This window comes from Gymnoscopelus braueri (assembly GCF_963280865.1).
Source record: "Gymnoscopelus braueri genome assembly, chromosome: 8".
Taxonomy (NCBI): domain Eukaryota; kingdom Metazoa; phylum Chordata; class Actinopteri; order Myctophiformes; family Myctophidae; genus Gymnoscopelus; species Gymnoscopelus braueri.
The window spans coordinates 29083014-29102625 of NC_137609.1; the positions used below are offsets into that span (position 1 = coordinate 29083014).

Consider the following 19612-nt stretch of genomic DNA (forward strand, 5'->3'; position numbering starts at 1 on the left):
TAGCCTGGCTCCAGACCATAGACCCCGCCCACTCACTGAGTGGACTGCCTCTCTTGCTTCACGCTTCAATCTGTATTGTACCACTGATGATGATCGCCTCGCCTGTAGTGTAGCTAGAGAGCATCGTAGTGTGTAGACTCTCAATCAGTCTAGACTAGAGGTTATCTTACTCTCTCTACTATCTTGGTTCAAGGCTACGCACCCGGAAGTACTCCTCCCGAAGTGGCCCATGCGCAGTGTCGTCGCAGACAAGGAAACGGGAGAAGCGCCACGCCGAAAAACATTTAACTTCTGACCAAAAGGTACAATTATATTACTGTCTTATACGTGTCTCTGTTGTTTACATGCGCGTGTGTTTAATTTACCGTAAAAAATAGTACTACATATAATAATATGTAAATTGTGTAATGTAAATGTTGTAGTATTGGTTTGTGTGTGTGTGAGTGAGAGAGAGGGGCCTGCGTGTGTCTTTGTGTGTCGACCAGGCAGCATGCTGCTGCTTTGGGTTAAAAGTTAATTATGGTTTATAATACACGCTTCCTATATGTCCGGTTACTATAAATGTTGTATAAAACATGTGAGGATTCCTACTGCTGGACTTTTGGGGCTGATTGTTATTGTTCGTTAGATTCACGGCCTTTGTGCCCTAGACAGTCGTTAGCTCTTCGCTAGCCCATTCATTCCACCAGGCTAACCAACCGGTAGTGGAATTAAACCTACCATCAGTTTCGATTTACTCCCCAAAACAAATGTAGATTGGAGTCATCGAAGTGAACAAAACAACAATTTCGGTATATAGCTGTTTTATTAAAACATTTTAAGTGAAACTCGGGTTTGTGATCAGGCGTTAGCAAGGTAGCTAACCAATGCTTGCCTGAATGTATTATGTGTATCAATGTATTATGTGAAAATGAAATGTACCTATAATTTACAGTCCCTTTGTCAAAGAATAAGACACAATTTGAGATTGGAGAAAATCGCCTATAATTCCAAATATTTTCACCTTGAACAAAGCCAGTGAAGATGTATCTTATCAATAGGGGGCGCCATACTGTAGTAGTTGGAACATGAAGCCTAGTGGTATATGCATGGTTAATGTAAGCAGGACAAAACAAAGTTATGGTACGTACCTAATGCATGCCCTCTGACCTTCGTGTGGCAGGAGTAGGAGAAAGCATAATTATTTATGTTCCTTTTTGGAAGTTGTGAAAATATCACGAAGTTTGCTGATTGCACATCAAACATCACATATTGAGGTGCAAAAAACGCTAGCAACCAAATTATAGTAGTTATGGCATGGCTAGTTGACTTGGATCCCGAGGGGTCTGTACTTGGTCCCCTCATTTTTTTTCTTTTTTTCTTCCAACACAAAACCCTTTTGCAGAAAATAGCTGATCTACAAGTTTGAAACACAGTGCATTGTGAGTTTGTAGATCTGATCTGACTGCATTTCTTGCCGAATGTTCGTCCCAGCATAGGGTTGCTAGGGTTCATGTGGTTAAATGGTCACCACCAGCAAACACCAACATCTTGATAAATTATAATCTTCGTCTTGCCACAAGTTAGGTGTCAGCTGTACTTGTGGTGAAGGAAATAGGAAACGCCAAACAAGTTGTGCGTCTTATTATTACCTGAAGCTGTTCAGAAAAAATATTTTCAACAGGTCTAGGAAACTGGGTCTACGTTGTCTTTAGTATATCTGTTATGTGTGTTTTCTACTTTTAGAGGGAGGGAGATTGCTGTCTTTTGCTGATTTAGCCTCTAACTATGAATCTGTCTCTAATAATTTCAGGGCAGCAGAGTGAGGATGGCTGATGAGGGCTATGTGGTGAGGATAAGGGGTCTGCCATGGTCCTGCTCCCTGGAAGAGGTTTCAAGATTCTTCTCGGGTAAGAAGAATGCATCATAAAATGCTTGATTGATGGATGGATAGAGACTAGAGAGAGTAATAAATAAGTTAAAATAATGGGTAGGTAGGTTTAAAATTCTGCTAATTACACAAGGAAAAGTGACCAACAACTGCAGTGGTATCCACGTTGAATTATGTAAACACATACGTGTATGTGTGTCAGCCTGTAATATGGGTACTACATTAGTTCACTACCTTTAATTTGTATATATTTTTTGGGGGTGAAGAACCTTTTATTAAATATGGTAAATAAACCAAATTGACTTGATTTAACTTGTTTCAGACTGTAAAGTGGCTGATAATGGTAGCAGCATCCACTTCACCTACACCAGAGAGGGCCGACCCAGCGGAGAGGCCTTTGTCGAGATGGAGTCTGAAGAAGACCTGAAACGGGCTGTTAAGAAGGACAGAGAGACCCTGGGACACAGATATGTAGAAGGTAAGGAAAAACCTGAATAACGACGTGTCCTTCCTTGATGTGGCCGTGTATGGGACAAGGGGGGAAGAGAGCACTTAAAGAGAAATGCTGGGGCATGGGAGGGAATCATGATGGGAATAAAGCAGGGGTCCCAGGTGCACAAAGGAACTAAGAGATGAAAAGAACAATGTACAAGGAGAGTAAATCATGAAAGTGAAATTAAGAAAAAGAAATGTACGAGGGGCAGCTTAGGTTAGATTGCGGAAAGTTAGAAATTTGATTAGTTAAATGCAAGCATCTCGTTCTAAAAATGGAGCATGAAGGAAGGAGCACAGAAACATCACAACACATTGCATGATAAGAGTATGTTTTGGACTTGCTGGAATTAGGACTGGGTTGAGAATGATATGAAAATATATAAACTGCTCAAAAAAAGTTCGGAAACTTAACTTAAGTCAATTATATCTCCCCTTTAATAATACCAATTGGTATTGTGTTTTATATCATTTTTATCGTTGATTAGTCACCTTTACAACGAGGTACAGCTTGTAAGGATCGGGCATTCGTGGAATGAGCAACACAGCTAAACGTGTGGGTAGCGCCTCCAAAAAAATTGCCAAAATCACCCAATATGCTTCTGTTGGTAATCGCTCTTGTTTTGAGCAACATGCCAGCCCACACCTACTGAGAGGTGCCCGATCCATCATCCACAAGATTAATCACTTAATGACACTGTTGTGTATTTTAACAATATGATGGAGCCTAAATTGAAACTGTTATGTGTGTGTGTGCGCAGTGTTTAAATCCAACAGTGTGGAGATGGACTGGGTTTTGAAGCACACTGGCCCAGGCTGTTCAGAGCCTGAGGGGGAGGGGCTGGTCCGACTGCGAGGTCTCCCCTTTGGCTGCAGCAAGGAGGAGATTGTCCAGTTCTTCTCTGGTACTGATGGTAATATTTTGATCCGATGTAATACCGCCTGAGAGAATGCAATTTTTCTGGACATTACGCTTTGCTGTTCAATCCTACAATACCCAGAATTCACTGGGTAAGTATAGACCATTTAGAAACAATGTTGTGGTGCTTTGGTGATCTAGAGTGCTGGCAGACACCATGTATTTATCATTACTACTACTGAGAAAGACATGGACATAATGTTGAAAAACAGTGGAAATTAACTTCCTTCAACTCTGAGAAATGACATAATTAGGTCCATCTTACATGTTAAATTGACATGGAAGACTTTACTGTCCCTGAATTTGTGGGCTATCGACCCATTGTTTTAGTTTTTAGTTTATTTTGGGTGGTGACGACAATACTCCTTCTCAGACATTGTCTCTGTTTCTGTCTATCCGTTTATGTTTCATATCGTTTTTCCCCCCTTACTTTTACATTTCTATTTAGTCGTTTTAAAATCATTTTATTTATCCTGTATTTTTTCCATTTTATATAAAATGTTTTATTATGAAGTACATAATATTATGATTTTTTTCATTTTGTTTTTCTTTATTGCCTCAACCTTTTTTACAAGTATTAAAATGTCTTAATCACTTAAACACTATAATTAGTGGACCAGAGTCCCCCATGGCACCCTGCTGTGTCCACACTAAATATCTTTCCAGAAAATGGCACTCACAACGCGTTTTGCCAAATATTTCCAGAATTGGGATCGCTAGGGTTCAAGTTAAATCTTACTTGCCTAAATCATAATTATTTTTGTTTTTGGGCTGTACTATATATTATTGTAGTTGTAATATAATGTTATCTCTGATCTAAGCTTTCTCTGTTTGTTGCGGTGATCTGGAAATGGATTCTCAATTTAATCTATACCTGTCTGTGTTTGTTTTAAAGGATTGGAGATTGTTCCCAATGGCATCACGTTGCCCATGGACTACCAGGGTCGTAGTACAGGAGAGGCCTTTGTCCAGTTCGCCAACCAGGACATCGCTGAGAAGGCCCTAAAGAAGCATAAGGAACGGATTGGACACAGGTGACTGACCAGGCAGTGACAGTGTAGAAATAATAACTTGTAGCCCATATCCGATCATTTCCATGATCATTTCAGCCTATATTGCTTCTATAAAAACAGCTTTCATTTTGGCCTATATTGCTTCTATAAAAACAGCTTTATACAGTAAACCAGATTTAAAAATAACAGCAAATGCAAACACTCACCCACCACCACAGAGACCTGGGGTCAATTCCCAGCAGCTGTCTCCGCTTGGCAGAGCACTCCAATAACACATTTGGCAGTGTTCACAGATGGGAAGCCAGCAGAGGATTTTGTCCTTTGTAGCACTAGTAGTTCATGTGCCAGCTGTATCAGAGATATCCTCCTACTTAACCAATGTCTTTTTCCCGCCCCCCCCCCCCTTTTTTTTTTGTCTGGTGGTTAAATCTAAATTAAATGACTTGAACTGGATGGAAGCAATTTTGCATCGCAGAACCAATACTACAATATTATACGAAGATGCGGTTCTTCATATTGGGACGGTATCAGGATTTGTTTTCAAAGAGAATTTCTCCGGTGTTAAGCCCCTACATTGAAATTAAATGTCACCAAATGTATTGGTAGACAGAGATCTCCAATTCATCTGGCTACGCAAGATTTTAGACTGAGCAACTCCTGTTGGTGTTTTTGGGCCGCCTGTTGTGCGGTGTGACCTCCCAGTGAAACTCCTCGTCCTCAGGTGGAAAAGAAGCGTTATGTGTATTGGAGGAGGCACGTGGTTGTGTACACCCTCTCCAGGCCAATAGTGGCAGTGACTGTGACTGCAGTATATGGTAAATGTTGACGATATCATAAATATATATACAGCTTATATAAATACTTTACGTGTTATGTGTCTGTAGGTACATTGAGATCTTTAAGTCGAGCCGGGCAGAGGTGCGGACCCACTATGAGCCTCCTCGTAAAGCCATGGGAGGCATGCAGCGGCCAGGACCCTACGACAGGCCGGGGGGAGGAGGCAGAGGGGGAGGTTACAACGGCATGAGCCGAGGAGGAGGTTCCTACGACAGGATGAGGAGGGGTGGGTACGGAGGTGAGGAGCAGTTAGACCGCCATGGCAAGGTCCTTAGAAATTGCCCTGTAAGAAAAAAAAGTCACAGGCGAAACTCTCCTTCAGAAAGAAGACATCACTCCGGGTCACTTGTCTGTTGCAGTTCTTGTTTATGTAAATAACCTTCCTCTTCCCACTCCTCTCTTGCTCTAGGAGGTGGCTCAGATCGCTATAGTGACAGTGGTTCTAGCTTCCAGAGTACAACCGGACACTGTGTCCACATGAGAGGCCTGCCCTACCGAGCTTCCGAGACGGACATATTCAACGTGAGCATGAACACTCACATACTGTATACATACACACATATGTAAAGGAATGAAATATCCGTCCTTCATTTGGGGGCGGGGAGCAACCTCGAACCCTCAGTTCAAGTTGTGTTGCATGTATTTTCCCATTCATTAACAGCACTGTGTGTGTGATGTGCTCTTTATGCAGTTCTTCTCTCCACTGAACCCTGTGCGTGTGCACATCGAGGTGGGACACGATGGCAGGGTGACCGGGGAGGCAGATGTGGAGTTTGCCACGCATGAAGACGCCGTGGCGGCAATGTCCAAAGACAAGGCCAACATGCGTGAGTCTCTTGGCAGCCTCAGAAATATAATAATTATTCCAGACAAAATTGTTGATGATGTAAACAAATATTGTCGTTTTGAAATGCATCTTTGTATATATACAAAATAGATAAATATAAAAAATAGAATAGTTAAAATGTCTATATTCAGGGTTGCAGATATTTAAAAGGTAACAGGAAACTTCAAACCAATTGGCCCTTCATTCAGAATCCATAAAACAGTGGGTGTCTTCTTGTCTTCTACAGAGCATCGTTATGTGGAGCTGTTCCTCAACTCAACAGCAGGGGGCAGTAACAGCGGCTATGGAGGAGGCCAAATGATGGGTAGGTCTCAAGAAAGATGAGCCCGATGATGACTGAATGTGTTTAACTTAAAAACACTTAAATTACAAACTAAAAACAGCAAAGAATGCAGTAACTCACAATCACAGTGGCTGATGACGAATATAAGAAACATGTGTCACTTGGAAGATGTATTATGTTAGTGCTACAGTGCCCAATGAACAGTTAAGGTGTGTGTGTGCTATGGTCAAACATTTCTTCCTTTGGTAACTTTCTTGCTGTGCACATGCACAACAAATATCACATTGTATTTGCGACCAGCTTTTTTCAAGGGTATTCCAATAGTCAACAGGGATATTCATAGACATTGTCAGTGGTGTCTTCCCACATCGGTGTGACTTCTCTGCTTAGTACACTTAGTACACAATATGGCGCACTGGAACATGGCACTCTGTCTTGTAAGGCTGTGTGTCCACCAAAGTGTTTCTTCCCAGTTGAAAATGCTTCCAAATGCCAGAGTTGAAAATATTTAAACTCTCTGCAAGCAGATGAAAACGGCAAACATGAACATGCAGCGCAAAATAGACACTTAGCACCTCGTCGCTGCTGGTGTTTTCAAAAACATGACACTCCCATTGTAAACAATGCAAAACATATTCTGCGCTCAGGAATCGTCTTGACACACCCCCTAAAGTGGCATTAGATGGTTGGTTTGGTTGCTAGAATGACTGAACTGGAGACAGTTTAACATTTTATATGTATGTAATAAATAGTGTACAGACAGTTAAAGGGAGTTGGCACATATGGGTCTTATGGATTTCCCTTTTTAAGTCCTTTTCTTGTGTCTGAGATTACTTTTCTACCTATTGGAAGAAGCAGTCTTAAACTTTCTCCACCCAACTGGTCCTTATTCAACAGTATAGATGAACACTAAAACAGAATGTAAAAGAAGGGGACTGATAACCGACAGATGCTCATTTTTTAAATGTTATAGATGTCATAAAACGCAGCATGCTTAAACCAGCCAAAATGATGCAGCACGCCTGGTCTTCAACCAGCCAAGATTTCCACATGTCTCCCCAATTTTCTGCTCACTCCATTGCCTCCTGGCACAAAACACTGACTGGCCTACAACGCAACCAAAGGCACGCCACCCCCATACAGTCCAGGCCTGATCCTTTGTTCTCATGTTTGTTTCTTAGGCTTGTTTTTTGCTAGATCACAAATGTTGAGAATGTAATTTAGATAGCATGAGATTTACCATTTTCATAGTTTACCTGGTATCCTAGTTTCTTGAGACACTATACAGTTTCCATTGTATGTATGTGATTATTTGCCTTATTTGCCTTGTTTACTCTTAAGTCGCTCCGGATAAGAGCTGATAAGAGTCTGCTAAATACCTAAATTGTAACATTATCCGTCTCCTAGGTAACCAGTCGTCCTACGGTAACCAGGGAATGGGAGGGGGCTACTCTGGGAGCTACAACAACAATTCGGGCATGGGGGGCTACAATGATTACAGTAAGCACCAACTCCCTGATCTCTCTCTCACATAGGTTATTGGTGTAGGGCACAAAATGTCTTGTCCTTTGCCCTGTTATCTTGGCATGGCAAGTTTATTTGAATAGAGGCTATTCAATGTGCTTTACTGCATTTACAAAAAAAGAACTGAATGAATTAAATGTATAAAGTTAAACAATAAGAGGTATTGGATCATCAAATTGCAATCATGGTTTTACTTATTCTCACACTATCGGCAGTAAACTCATATTATCAGAAGTATCATAATTGTGTAGGAACATTTATGCTTCTGTTCTGCCACCAACATGTGAAAGGGTCCCAGACCCTGGGCCAACCCCTCTGAATACAGCTTGTTTTTCCAAGATGCTTAAAGCTGCTGTGAGTGATATTTTTGGGGTTGAAACAACAAACGCAATGTTTTTGTTTTGTTAAAAAGTTAAAGCTCTATACTCTGATAGTAATCAAATTGCTATAAAGTGTTTGTTCAGTAACAGGGGTCTCCCCGTCTCTCTAGCTCTTTGGTAAACAGAAAATACATTTTCAGGTGAATCACCAATTTCATTCAATCAGGATTATCAGCTTCCATTTTGTCTGCTGATGTTTTATTTCACCACTTCCAATTTCACTTGTTTATCCTGTATAAATTCTCTCTTAGAACCATATTAAAGTTGGTTCTAAACACCGTTATTTTTGTACTATTACTATTTTTGTTGTTTATTACTTAGAGATCCTGATGTATCTATTCCTCCTTCTTGTTAGGTAACCAGGGCGGAATGAACAGCAGTTACTATGGCAACAGCCGCAGCATGAACGGGGGATGGGGCATGTAACCATGGCGATGGAAAGGGGCTGGGGTCGATTCACTTGGCTTCATTCAATTCCGAACACCTTGTCGTGTGACAGATAATGACAGAGTATTTCTTATGACTTAGTTCTAAGTAGGTTGTGGGTTTTCTCCTGCCAATGGTTGATCAGTATTTGAATGCTTAAAGTAAATCCTTGTGGACCGACTGAATTCAGAGGGAATTGAGCCCAGTCCCAGATGGGTACTCCAGAACCTTAAATTTGAAAGAGTTGGGACAACAGTCCAATAGACTCTGATGCTTTCTGACTATGTTAAAAGAAAACTCAATTAGCTTGAATATGTATTTATTTGTGTTTTTCTTTCTCCTCTCTTTTCAAGTAAAAACTTGGTTTTAGTTTGTTCCTCTCAGCGTGACATTCGTAGTTGACTATTAAGCTACCAAATTACTTTGTATACCCTATGCCCATGTCCTAACTCATCCATGTATAAGGTTCTGTGATACCTCAACAGGTGCCATGTTTCATTTGGGAGGGATATTTTTTGTTTAGACAGATTTTTGTACAGATTAGATTTTTATTCTGGTACCAACCTGTGTGTGTGTTTGTTTTTCTTTTTCTCCCTTTTTTAATGCATTTAAATACCAGAATACCAGGTTGGTACCAGAATACCAGTTTGGTACCATCCTTGGAATGCATTTCAGGTATTTAAAGAATATTGACCTTTTCCCTCATGTACATTTGATGACTTTCTGTAATGTCTGTCTGGTTTTATCAAGCTCATCTCAACCAGTTCTAATATTTGAGAGATTTTTTAAAGTTTCTGCTGGGGCCTTTCTACTCTGTGGAGGGAAGGATTATTTTTTTAACACAACACATGACAACATATAATTTGTGTTGATATGTTGCTATTAACAGATGTTGTGTAGAAAAGCTGCACAAATGTGTCATCCCCAACCTAGACATGAGGAAACATCCTTTGCCCCCCCCCCCCACATACTTGGCGAATCTGTATTGTCTGAAAATGTTGGCCTTGGAAAGGTGTCATTTTCAGAATGGTAAATGTGTTGGAACCCTGCAGTTTTTACTTTTCTTTCAATGGTTTTTGAATCCTGTCAACTGTTCTCATTTGTTACAATTGTATCAATGTTGATGGGTTGATTAGACCATCAGTGGTCCTCTCTGATTGGACAACCCACCATGTGTCTGATTTTCTTGCTGCAGGTGCTGTTTGGCCCTGGCCCACTGTTATCAAAATATAACCACTTGAACCCTTGTGTCCCTATTCTGGTCAAAATGGATGTAATGGACACATTGTAAGTTTGCATACCGCCTATTTTCAGCTAAGAGATTTGGTCTAGAGTCTAGAGACCAAATCTCTTAGCTGAAAATAGACTCTAGAGGAATAAATAAGTGGGCCAAGGATAGGCCCCTGTGGGACCCCGGTCAATGAAATTTATAGGGTTTAAGTGGTTAAAATTAAAACGGGATCTTCTTGATTCTTTGGTTTCCCACTGGTTCTGTACTAGTGTTTTTGTTTGACTCCGCTCTTTAAAACGATGTGATTTTCAGTGAATGTGTGTCTAGTTGGAACAACAAATTCCCATACTGGGAGAACATTTTTAAATGACATACTTCAAATGCATATACATCTTTTTAAATGTACAAAAATTGGCCAGACTGAAGTAAATTACTCTTAAAATGTGTCCCCCTTTCCCTCCTAATTTCTTATTTGGCCCTTTTTATTTAGAGGTCTCATATCTTTTTTTCTGTATTGATTACTTTGCATCTAACGTGAGAAACAAAATGTATTACACTGAGAGAATGTCTGTTGTATAGAAGACATTGTTGTAATGAAGCGCACAGCTCTTTTGAGTGTGGAAGGAGTAGCAGATCTTTTAAACAGTTATTGTCATAACTTTTACAAATCCCACTTGTTCCTTTGGTTCTGCTGTCTTAAATAAACATTGATACCAATGCTGTGTATGTAATGTCTTGAGTGTGAGGGAACTGTGTGCAACAGACTTTTAATGTCCTTGAATCTTGAAAGGGAACAACCTTACAGTTGAACCTGATTTAAACTTTGTAAATAAGCACAAAAAATGGCAAGCCCTGTGAGCGTAGAGGCTATTTTTGGTGTGAGCCACCTTCGTGCACCGAAGCATGAATTAAGCATTACACAGCTGTTTTTCTGTGCTTTGATATATTTTGTGAAGCATCCAGTGACCAGTGGACAACCGTGTCTGTGTTACATTTTAAATCCTTGGTCCCTGTGGATAAAATAATATAGAAGGCTTAACAGACCTGACTGACCTATTTGAAGACTTTTCTGACCTGGCCAATTGCACTTACACTGACCAGGTTAGCATAATGTATGAACTACGTGTAAGTTTACTTGGCATAAGTACAATCTGTCACCAGTAATATGGCATCTGAATGTCTATGCTCTGCATGCTTATTTGACAACGAAAATAATTTGTCGATTCATTTTTATTTTAATGTTGATTGTTTGGGAGAGCCAATCAGCTCAGACAGTCAATCACAGGGCCCTGACCCTATAAACATTTTGGCCATTTGAAAATAGCCGCTCTACAAGCTCACAATGCATCATGATCTTGAGGATCTGCTATGTTCAAAAGATGTGTGTATACATTTTATACATTTGAAAACTTGTGAAATGGGACATTCTGCATAATGAGTACTTTCGACTTTTGGTACTTTAAGTACATTTTTATACCAATACTTTTGTACTTTTACTCAAGGACATTTTTAATACCGGACTTTTAATTGTAACAGTAACCTTTGAGTACTTTCCCCCACCACTGCGATAGTGATAGTACATCAGATGAGCCACTAGAGGGGGATATGTTCACTTTCCCTCGTGTTTCCCCATAGAGATTTGCGCATGCGCCTTAGCTGTGTCACGCCCTGTAGTTGTCCAACATGTCTGCGCCCGTAGACCTCGAATTGAAGAAGGTAAACTTTACACGTTTTCATTCATTCATCCTCATAACCGACGGTTCCTCATATGATTGTTGTCGCACACAAAGTATTATGTTTAAAACTTTGCTCTGCAAACCGTGCATTGCATTCACGGTGACGTTTTAAAGAGCAAATGCACGACAAAAGACACGCTATTCTACTGTAGACCAGTGGTTTTCAACCTTTTCAGGCCGCGACCCCCCTAAATAATCATATTTCAACTGGGGACCCCCAGATAAATATTGTGAAAATAGCCGATCTACAAGCTCACAACGCCTGGCGTTGTGAGCTTGTAGATCGGCTATTTTCAAACCCATCTTTTCAATGGAGATTCTTCTCATATTTAATGATGTCTACGTCTAAACGTGTATTTGTGGATAGGAGATATTCCGTGGTTCTTTGATTGATTGATTGAAAATTTTATTAGGCAAAAGAATGTAAAACAACACAGTTACATTTATAATGCTTTTGTCTAAAAAGGTCCGGCCAAAAAAGTCCTTGCGGACTTGTTTCCGTTGGGGTCCTTGAGTTAATTTCATAGACATATATAGTAGCAACCAAACAGTTCAAAAATCAACATGAAAATACAGATAAAACATAAAAAATACCACTATGTACAAAAAAAAGCATTTAAAAATATATATGTACAAAAAAAGGGGGGGGGGGAAGCATGGAAAAATAAAAATTATATACAAAAAAAAGCATGAGGAAATACAAAATATGTACAAAAAGAGGAGGGGGGGGGGTCGTCTGTCTACAGGGAAACTGGTACTAGCTCCTCTTTCGGCCTCCAGAAAGATGGGTTTTTAGGGCTGTTTTGAATGAGATTCTGCAGATTGATAGTAGAAATCGGCGTTTTTTGTGTCCGTTTTCGACACCTCTGACTTAGAGCTATTATGGTTTCTTAATTAGGCAACTTTGGGAGATACAACGCATACTACAAGTGTACTGTATCTGAGCTATCCCATAGCCCTGATACATGCCTATATGACATGTCAGATGACCGTCTTGGATCCATGGCTAGGCTATCCCACATCAAGTGATCATCGTGAATTTTATGTCGTCATGTGCATTATGAAATCAAGTCAAATCATTATGGTAAATATTGGGAATGTAATTTACTTAATAGTCTCAGTCAGTCTAGGTGAAGTATAAAAGCGCACAGCACAGTATAACTAATGTGTCAAGCTTGTATTTATTGTCATAAAGCCTTTTAATGGGCCTAGCGGATGGCCATAGTTGAATAGGTAGAGAGCCTGCCGGGGAAGCATAAGGTCCTAGGTTCGATTCCCAGCCCCGGGAATGTGCCATGGTGTCCCTGAGCAAGACACTGCCCCAATGCCCACTTGAGAAGCACTCAGCTGGATGAAGTTGAAAACGGAATTTCCCCCATGGGATGAAGTAGGTCTAGTTATTATTAATTAATGATTGAAGTTGACCCATTTCTTGTCCTACCGCCAGGCCTTCACGGAGCTGCAGGCTAAGATGATTGACACCCAGCAGAAGGTGAAGTTGGCCGACCTGCAGGTAGAACAGCTGAGCCATGTGAAGAAACACGCCAAGCTGACACATGCCGAGATCGCCGTTCTGCCCGACAACACACGCATGTACGAGGGCATTGGACGCATGTAAGTAACTAGCCTGGTTCCAGACGAATCTGCCATTGCAAAAAAAAAAAGATTAGGTCTGGCCCCTCTCAATAGAGATTGGATTTCTCTCCCTCCGAAGTTGTGAGGGATCAATCACGGCCCAGTATGCAAATATGGGGCGGGTTTATCACCAGAGGCAATTTTTTTATTTGCCCCTCGGAAATGCAGGTTCCACACAGAGATTCCAGACTAATATCTACGCAGTGATATTAGATATACTAATATCTACGCAGTGATATTAGATATACTAATATCTACGCAGTGATATTAGTCTGGCCATGCCAGGCTAGTAAGTAACCACATCACCCATCCTGTGGCTCCCACTAGAATCAGGGTACCCTGGAGGAGGTATTCTTTACTGTGATAATAATGTGTAAAATGGCGGTGTAGTAGTTTTCCAGGATGTAGCTGAATTATAGCCTCTATACAACAGAATTAGAATTTCGTTCATGTTTTTACATCTTATACTGGTTTCATATAACTTTATTGTATTTAACATAAGTTTGTACCTAGTGATATCATTTTAGCCTAATTTTATATGATCTAAATAGTTGGCAGAGATTAAAGGTAGGGTAAGTGATTTTCCTTTGTTAAAATAAGTGTTATAATAGCTCTATATTCTGATAGTACTCATTGCTATAGTGTGTTTGTTCAGTAACCTGTCTCTCCAGCTCTTTAGTAAACGGAAAATGCATTTTCAGTTTGGGATTCCAATTTTATTCAATCAGGAGAGAGAACTTACACAGGATACAGCCAGGATAAACAAGTGCATTTGGAAGTGATGAAACTAAGAAAAGAGCAGGCAGAATTGGAACTGGAACACTATAAAATTGAAGCTGTCAACTGGGTACTCTCTCCTGAATAGGCAGAAATTTGGCCAACCACCTGAAAATGTATTTTCTGTTGTTAAAGAGATGGGGAGACCCCTGTCACTGAACAAACACTCTACTTTAATAAAATGATTATGAAAATAATAAGTTTTCCTTTTCCCGACAGAGATTGGTAATAGCAGAAATGTCCGAACTACAACAAACTAAAGATGACGATGCATCTTGTGTCCAATCTGGTGTGCCGTCTGCTTCAAATAACTTTATTGTCATAGTTGGGAGACCACTTCCAGTTCCAACCACTGCAGATGTGCTACTTACTGTATATTGTATTAACATTCTCTATCATACAGATTGGTCCAGGGCTTATTTTTAAATTAAGTCCTGGATTGTAGCTTTATTGGATTATGAAAGTAACCCTGTGTACAGTGTAAATGTGTGTTCTCTGTTCTGCCTCTCAGGTTCATTCTCCAGTCCAAAGAAGAGATTAACAACCAGTTGACAGAGAAACAGAAGACAGCAGACGAGAAGATTAAGGAGCTGGAGGTGCTTAAAACACAAACGCACACAGTGATCGTACCATTCCACTTTTTGCTAACGATTCTGAATACTTATGGGGTTGAATTGCATTGAATTGGGTGATCGCACAGAGAAGCATCGCTAGAAACATAACCCCTTTAAAACCATTGTTTTCCTGTCGTACGGCATGCCTGGCGTGTGCTCCCCTCGTGATGTACCTCACATTTTCCAGGCTCTTTTAGGTCCACCCAAAAAAAGGTCCTTGGGTGCAAAGAATGGAGTTGCACTGCTCATCAACCAGGCCACAGGTGCTCAGAGCTATTTTGCCTGATGTCTGACTAAAGTGCTTTTGGAGTGGCTGTGTGGACACGTCTCCTTTTACGAATAAGTCTTAATTCATAATCTGAGATGTGCCATCCCTCCAAATTTGACAACACTGACATCATCAACATAAGGTCATCAACGTAGACCCCGTCTTTTTTTTTTCTTTTCATGAAAATGGTGGAGACACGAGTCAGTCTTATTGACCTTACTGTGGCATGGCAGCAGTAGCTTTAAATCAGTCACACATCTCTTAAATCAGTATTTTGTGAATCAAATGCGTATGCTATCATTGTAAATGTTTAAAATCTACTCCCTGCTGTCATCTCGTGTGTGTGAGAGAGACAAAAGGAGGAAACAAGTGAGTGAATGAGAGAAAGGAAGAAAGTGAAAACTTTTTTTTTTTACTTTGGAATGTTACTTTTGATAACAAAGGCTTATGTCCCTCAGTGAACAAAAATGCTCCAGTACCAGAGCTTGTATGACTGTGGTCTGCTACTGTATTTTGGTAGTCCATTTTGTGTCTGTATGTTGTATAGTTGTGAATGTATAATATCTACAAACAGTGGCTGCACGCCTCTGATTGCAGAATGCTGGCATGCTATGTAAAAGCACATACAGAAGCTTTAAAAAAAAGTGTAAAAAAAAAAGCCACGTCCGCAATAAAGAGGGCTCTTCTTCTCGTCAATATTGGCGTGAACACATTACCCCTGTGGCTTAGTAATGTGTTCAGCTTGTCTTGTCCAGTGAGCACAAATATAGCATCCAGTAGTGAAATTTCAAAAAAACTGTTGAGTCATGGATAGTCATGTCTGCCTGTTTTGTGTGTTAATTTCTGTTCTACAGGGAAAGAAGACGTACCTTGAGCGGAGTGTAAAGGAAGCCGAGGACAACATCAGAGAGATGCTGCTGTCTAGGAGAGCCCAGTGATACAACATACCCACACAGACACACGTTGAAAAGAGCGACAGAGAAGATCCTGTTGTCCAGATAAAGCTCAGTGACGCACATTCATTGTTTTCTGTTGCCTGGTTGCATTTGAAACTCAACTGTTTCATTTTGCAAGGTAGTTTCCTCGGTTCTGGTCCAAAACTAAAAGGACAAAGAAAAGAAGAATCATTGAATACTGCAACGTTTCCTCTGCGGCAGTGATGCTTAGCTGTTCCCTTTACACGCACGGTTTAATGCTAGCAAAGTTTCACCTTTGATCAACTGAAAAAAAAAGTCGTTTAATTCTAAATATGATGACTACATGTTTTTGTTTTGAAAGGACTTATGCCTTGATTATATATTTTATCTTGCTGCAGTATTCCACTATTGCGGACTTAATACTTAAATAACATTGTGGGTGTGCACACACTCATGCACACACCCTAGTGGTTTACATTTGTATGTTGAAATGCACTGTCATTGTAGCTGATTTGTTGTTTCAGTCATTTTCATTAAAGCAATTCCCACATGTCATCTATCTGTCCATCCGTTCTGTGAACAGTTGAAGTGAAGACTTTGTCTCCAAAATGGTGTGTGTATAGTATACTGTAGCAATAGCATGTTGGAACCTGACGTAGAAAAGTGGAGAATCAATCTTGTTAAAACCAAGTTCTTGTGAAACATACTCACAACATAATTCTCCCTAGTTCACTAAGTTATCCTGTGTTGTCTGGGTACATCGATGTTTGTATTATAAAGCCATTTTGGTGTCTTTCTGGGTGCAACATCATTTATGTCTTTAAGGCCCTGCTCATACCAAATGACAAGCTGGCATTAAGTATAAAAACAGTGCACGCACTACTTAAAAAATGAAGAGGCTTTTAGGTGCACAGCCAATCAATACTTCAATTAAAAGAGAATGAGCCCAGTGCTCTGTAGTGTTTACGTTTATTTGCCTAGCATTAAGCCTTTTCATTGTGGAGTGCGGTACCTAACGTTAATCTGTAACTCAGCTGAATGAAAAAAAGTTGGTAAAACCCTTGCCAGCTACCTATTTTTCTCAATTTTCTGGCATCCCAAGTAATGTACAGATCCTGGCATTGCAACGAATTCACTCCAATTAGTAGTAGTATCACATTTGATTACCCATCCGATTCTTTGACCTACCCCTCACTGCAGTGATGGTAGGCAAGGGCATTGCATCTGTTGGATAACCAAAGGTGGTGGTGTTACAAGAGCTGTGTTATAACATAGGAAATTGAATAACACCACACACACACACACACACACACACTTGTGACACTTGCTTCCTACTGTATGTCACTCATGTGATGGCCCCATCTTAAATACTATCAGTATCAATACTGCAAGCAGAGGTCATCAGGCTATCTTCACTGATCACATGCCCTATAAACACAAACTGACTCGCTCTTCAACAGATAAAGTAGCCAGTCTTGAAGATAATTTTGTTTGAACTAACATCTTTTTTCCTTATTAGGCTCTTAATGATGCCTAGGACTCATGTGGAAAGCATGGTAACCACTAATGTACATGTTGGATGGTTTGTTACCGCCGTAAGTTAATGTACAGTATTAGCTGTTAAACATAAAGCTCAAAATGGACTGTTCTTCATCAAAATATTAGCTGTTAAACACAAAGCTGTGTTTTATTTTTAATGCCTGCATGTGCTGTTGTTTTTAAATCTGGTGTACTGTTTAAAGCTGTTTTTTAGAAGTCTGCATTGGCGCCAACATTGCAAATACAGTAGATAAACTGCACCAGTGGGAAGACATGTTGCTGTGAAAGAAATATTGTACAATTTACAATTATACATGGGCTACAAGTTCAGCATTGTGCATCTAATCTGCATGAAACATGAAATTCATTCTATTATTTCCACACTGTCATTGCCTGGTCCCCTCCAATCCATTTCTTATGCTTCTTTAGGGCCTTCTCAGCGATGTCCTGGTTTGTGAACTGAACAAAGGCCTCTTGTACTACGACCCTGGTATTCATATATTGTATTCAGAGGCTGGGCATTGTGTGGTTTGTCCGGAGAGTTATGTTAATAAGATTAATATGTTTATTTATTATTAATAAGTTAACAAGGGTGATTCTCTCATTCTCTTTACTCAGTACCATCCAATGTTTCTTCTTGGATTCTAACCAGCAACTCTCTGGTCACTGGCCTGCTTCTCAAACCTCTTTTCTACCAATGCCTCAAACATCTACAGTACAGTACAGTACAGTGTTAAACATGAATGTTACCTCCCGGACATAATAATTGGCTGCCAGTCTCACAGTGGACAGAAATCAATGGCAAATGTAGGCATTTAGCAGGCGCTCTTATCCAGTGCGACTTACAATGTACAAGATGAGTGATCAGAGTAAATAGACATGAATGCTGTCTATCACAAGAAGGTACTGGATCAGTTTTGAAATTCATTCTACAAAACTAAATGCGATTTTGGATAATGATAACCACAACAAAGTACTTTTTTCCACATCCCACTCCTCTTCCATTCTTGTCCTTTGTCTTTATCCACTTACCCAGGGGTCTGTACTTGTTCGCCTATTTTCGCCGAATATCCTCCTTTACAACACACCCAGAATAGGGACGCTAGGGCCCACTTGTAATATCCTCACGGACGGCCCACCAGTGGGCCCCGGCCCACAGGTTGTCCCTGGGCAAGAGCATGGTCAGGTCAGGTGCAAACTGAAGGTGTGTCATAAGGAAGAGGAAGGGACTTTGAATAGAACCCCTAATATCTATCACACAGTAGCTCATGTACCTAAAAGCAGAAATTATTAATCTTACTGGACCCCCCCCTTCTCTCCCCAGGTGAAAGTCCATTACTCTGAGAAGCAGATGATTAACTACACAACTGACTTTCTCCATAAAGCTACAGCCGCTCCTGGCGGTGACACTTGACACACTTTGAGAAGCACATGCATGAACACCAATAGGAGAGGAGTGGTCTCAAGCTCAAACGTGACGACTCCAGGAAAATCATTTGCACACTGGATTGCCAAAGGCCAGAACTTTCCTTCTCTCTCATACCCACGCACGCATGTGCACACACACACACACACACACACACACACACACACACACACACACACACACACACACACACACACACACACACACACACACACACACACACACACCAGTGCCGTTGTCTCTACCATTTCCGCCAGTCACCGGTTGACCAGCTGAAACAGATGGACACCAAACACAAGGTATGTACCAACTCTTATGATATTTATTTAGAACCTGAAATCCATTATCAGCACCTCTGCATTACAAACAATCCAGTATAAGTTTGTAGAAGTGATGACAATTTATCCACCTCAGATACCTGGTGAGGTATTTACTTCACAATGGAATTGTAACGAAAACAAGAGAACAGAAAACCGCTATAACAGTAAAACACAGCACGACACATAAGCAAAACTTCAAGTACATAAGAAAAAAAACAGAGAACTGAGAGATGTAACAGTGATGTTGCAATTCTTGTACAGTACTGTAGCCTACGTGACCCAGATCTAGTCTTAGTATCACATTTTTATCATGGAGGAATGTGGTAGATAGTTTTCCACTGCTTGTTTAGCTTAGAAGGTCCTATTGTACAGAGGTCACATATAATTATCCTATAGACAAGGACTCTTCAAGGTCACTAGTTTGAAAAGCTCTCATCCCTTTAACACCTGTTGATGTGTGCTTGAACATGGCACTTACCATAACATCAAGTCTGTCTTAGTGGAGCTGTCAGTAGTACTCATTTACCTGCTCTGAGATCAAGCTGAAAGTCACTCTGC

At 40.4% G+C, this 19612-nt stretch overlaps 2 protein-coding genes across 5 annotated transcripts; both read left to right on the forward strand.

Annotated features, from left to right (window-relative positions):
- The first annotated feature begins 160 nt into the window (after positions 1-160).
- On the forward strand, positions 161-10108 carry LOC308091063 (heterogeneous nuclear ribonucleoprotein H2-like). 4 transcript variants are annotated; one of them, XM_080436370.1, is made up of 11 exons: positions 161-302; positions 1793-1889; positions 2193-2348; positions 3124-3276; positions 4177-4315; positions 5179-5369; positions 5541-5653; positions 5823-5958; positions 6205-6282; positions 7669-7761; positions 8521-10108. In XM_080436370.1, the coding sequence occupies exons 2-11, from the start codon at positions 1808-1810 to the stop codon at positions 8589-8591; spliced, it is 1212 nt and encodes a 403-aa protein (XP_080292496.1). In that variant the 5' UTR covers positions 161-302; positions 1793-1807; the 3' UTR covers positions 8592-10108. The 4 variants fall into 4 exon arrangements, with proteins under 4 accessions (XP_080292496.1, XP_080292499.1, XP_080292498.1 ...); XM_080436373.1 differs by having other exon boundaries at positions 5179-5357; XM_080436372.1 differs by having other exon boundaries at positions 3124-3267.
- Positions 10109-11484: 1376 nt separating this feature from the next.
- Positions 11485-16324, forward strand: pfdn1 (prefoldin subunit 1). Its single transcript, XM_080435214.1, has 4 exons — positions 11485-11538; positions 13006-13172; positions 14482-14566; positions 15707-16324. Exons 1-4 carry the CDS (start codon positions 11506-11508, stop codon positions 15788-15790), a joined length of 369 nt encoding a protein of 122 aa, XP_080291340.1. The 5' UTR covers positions 11485-11505; the 3' UTR covers positions 15791-16324.
- Positions 16325-19612: the final 3288 nt, after the last annotated feature.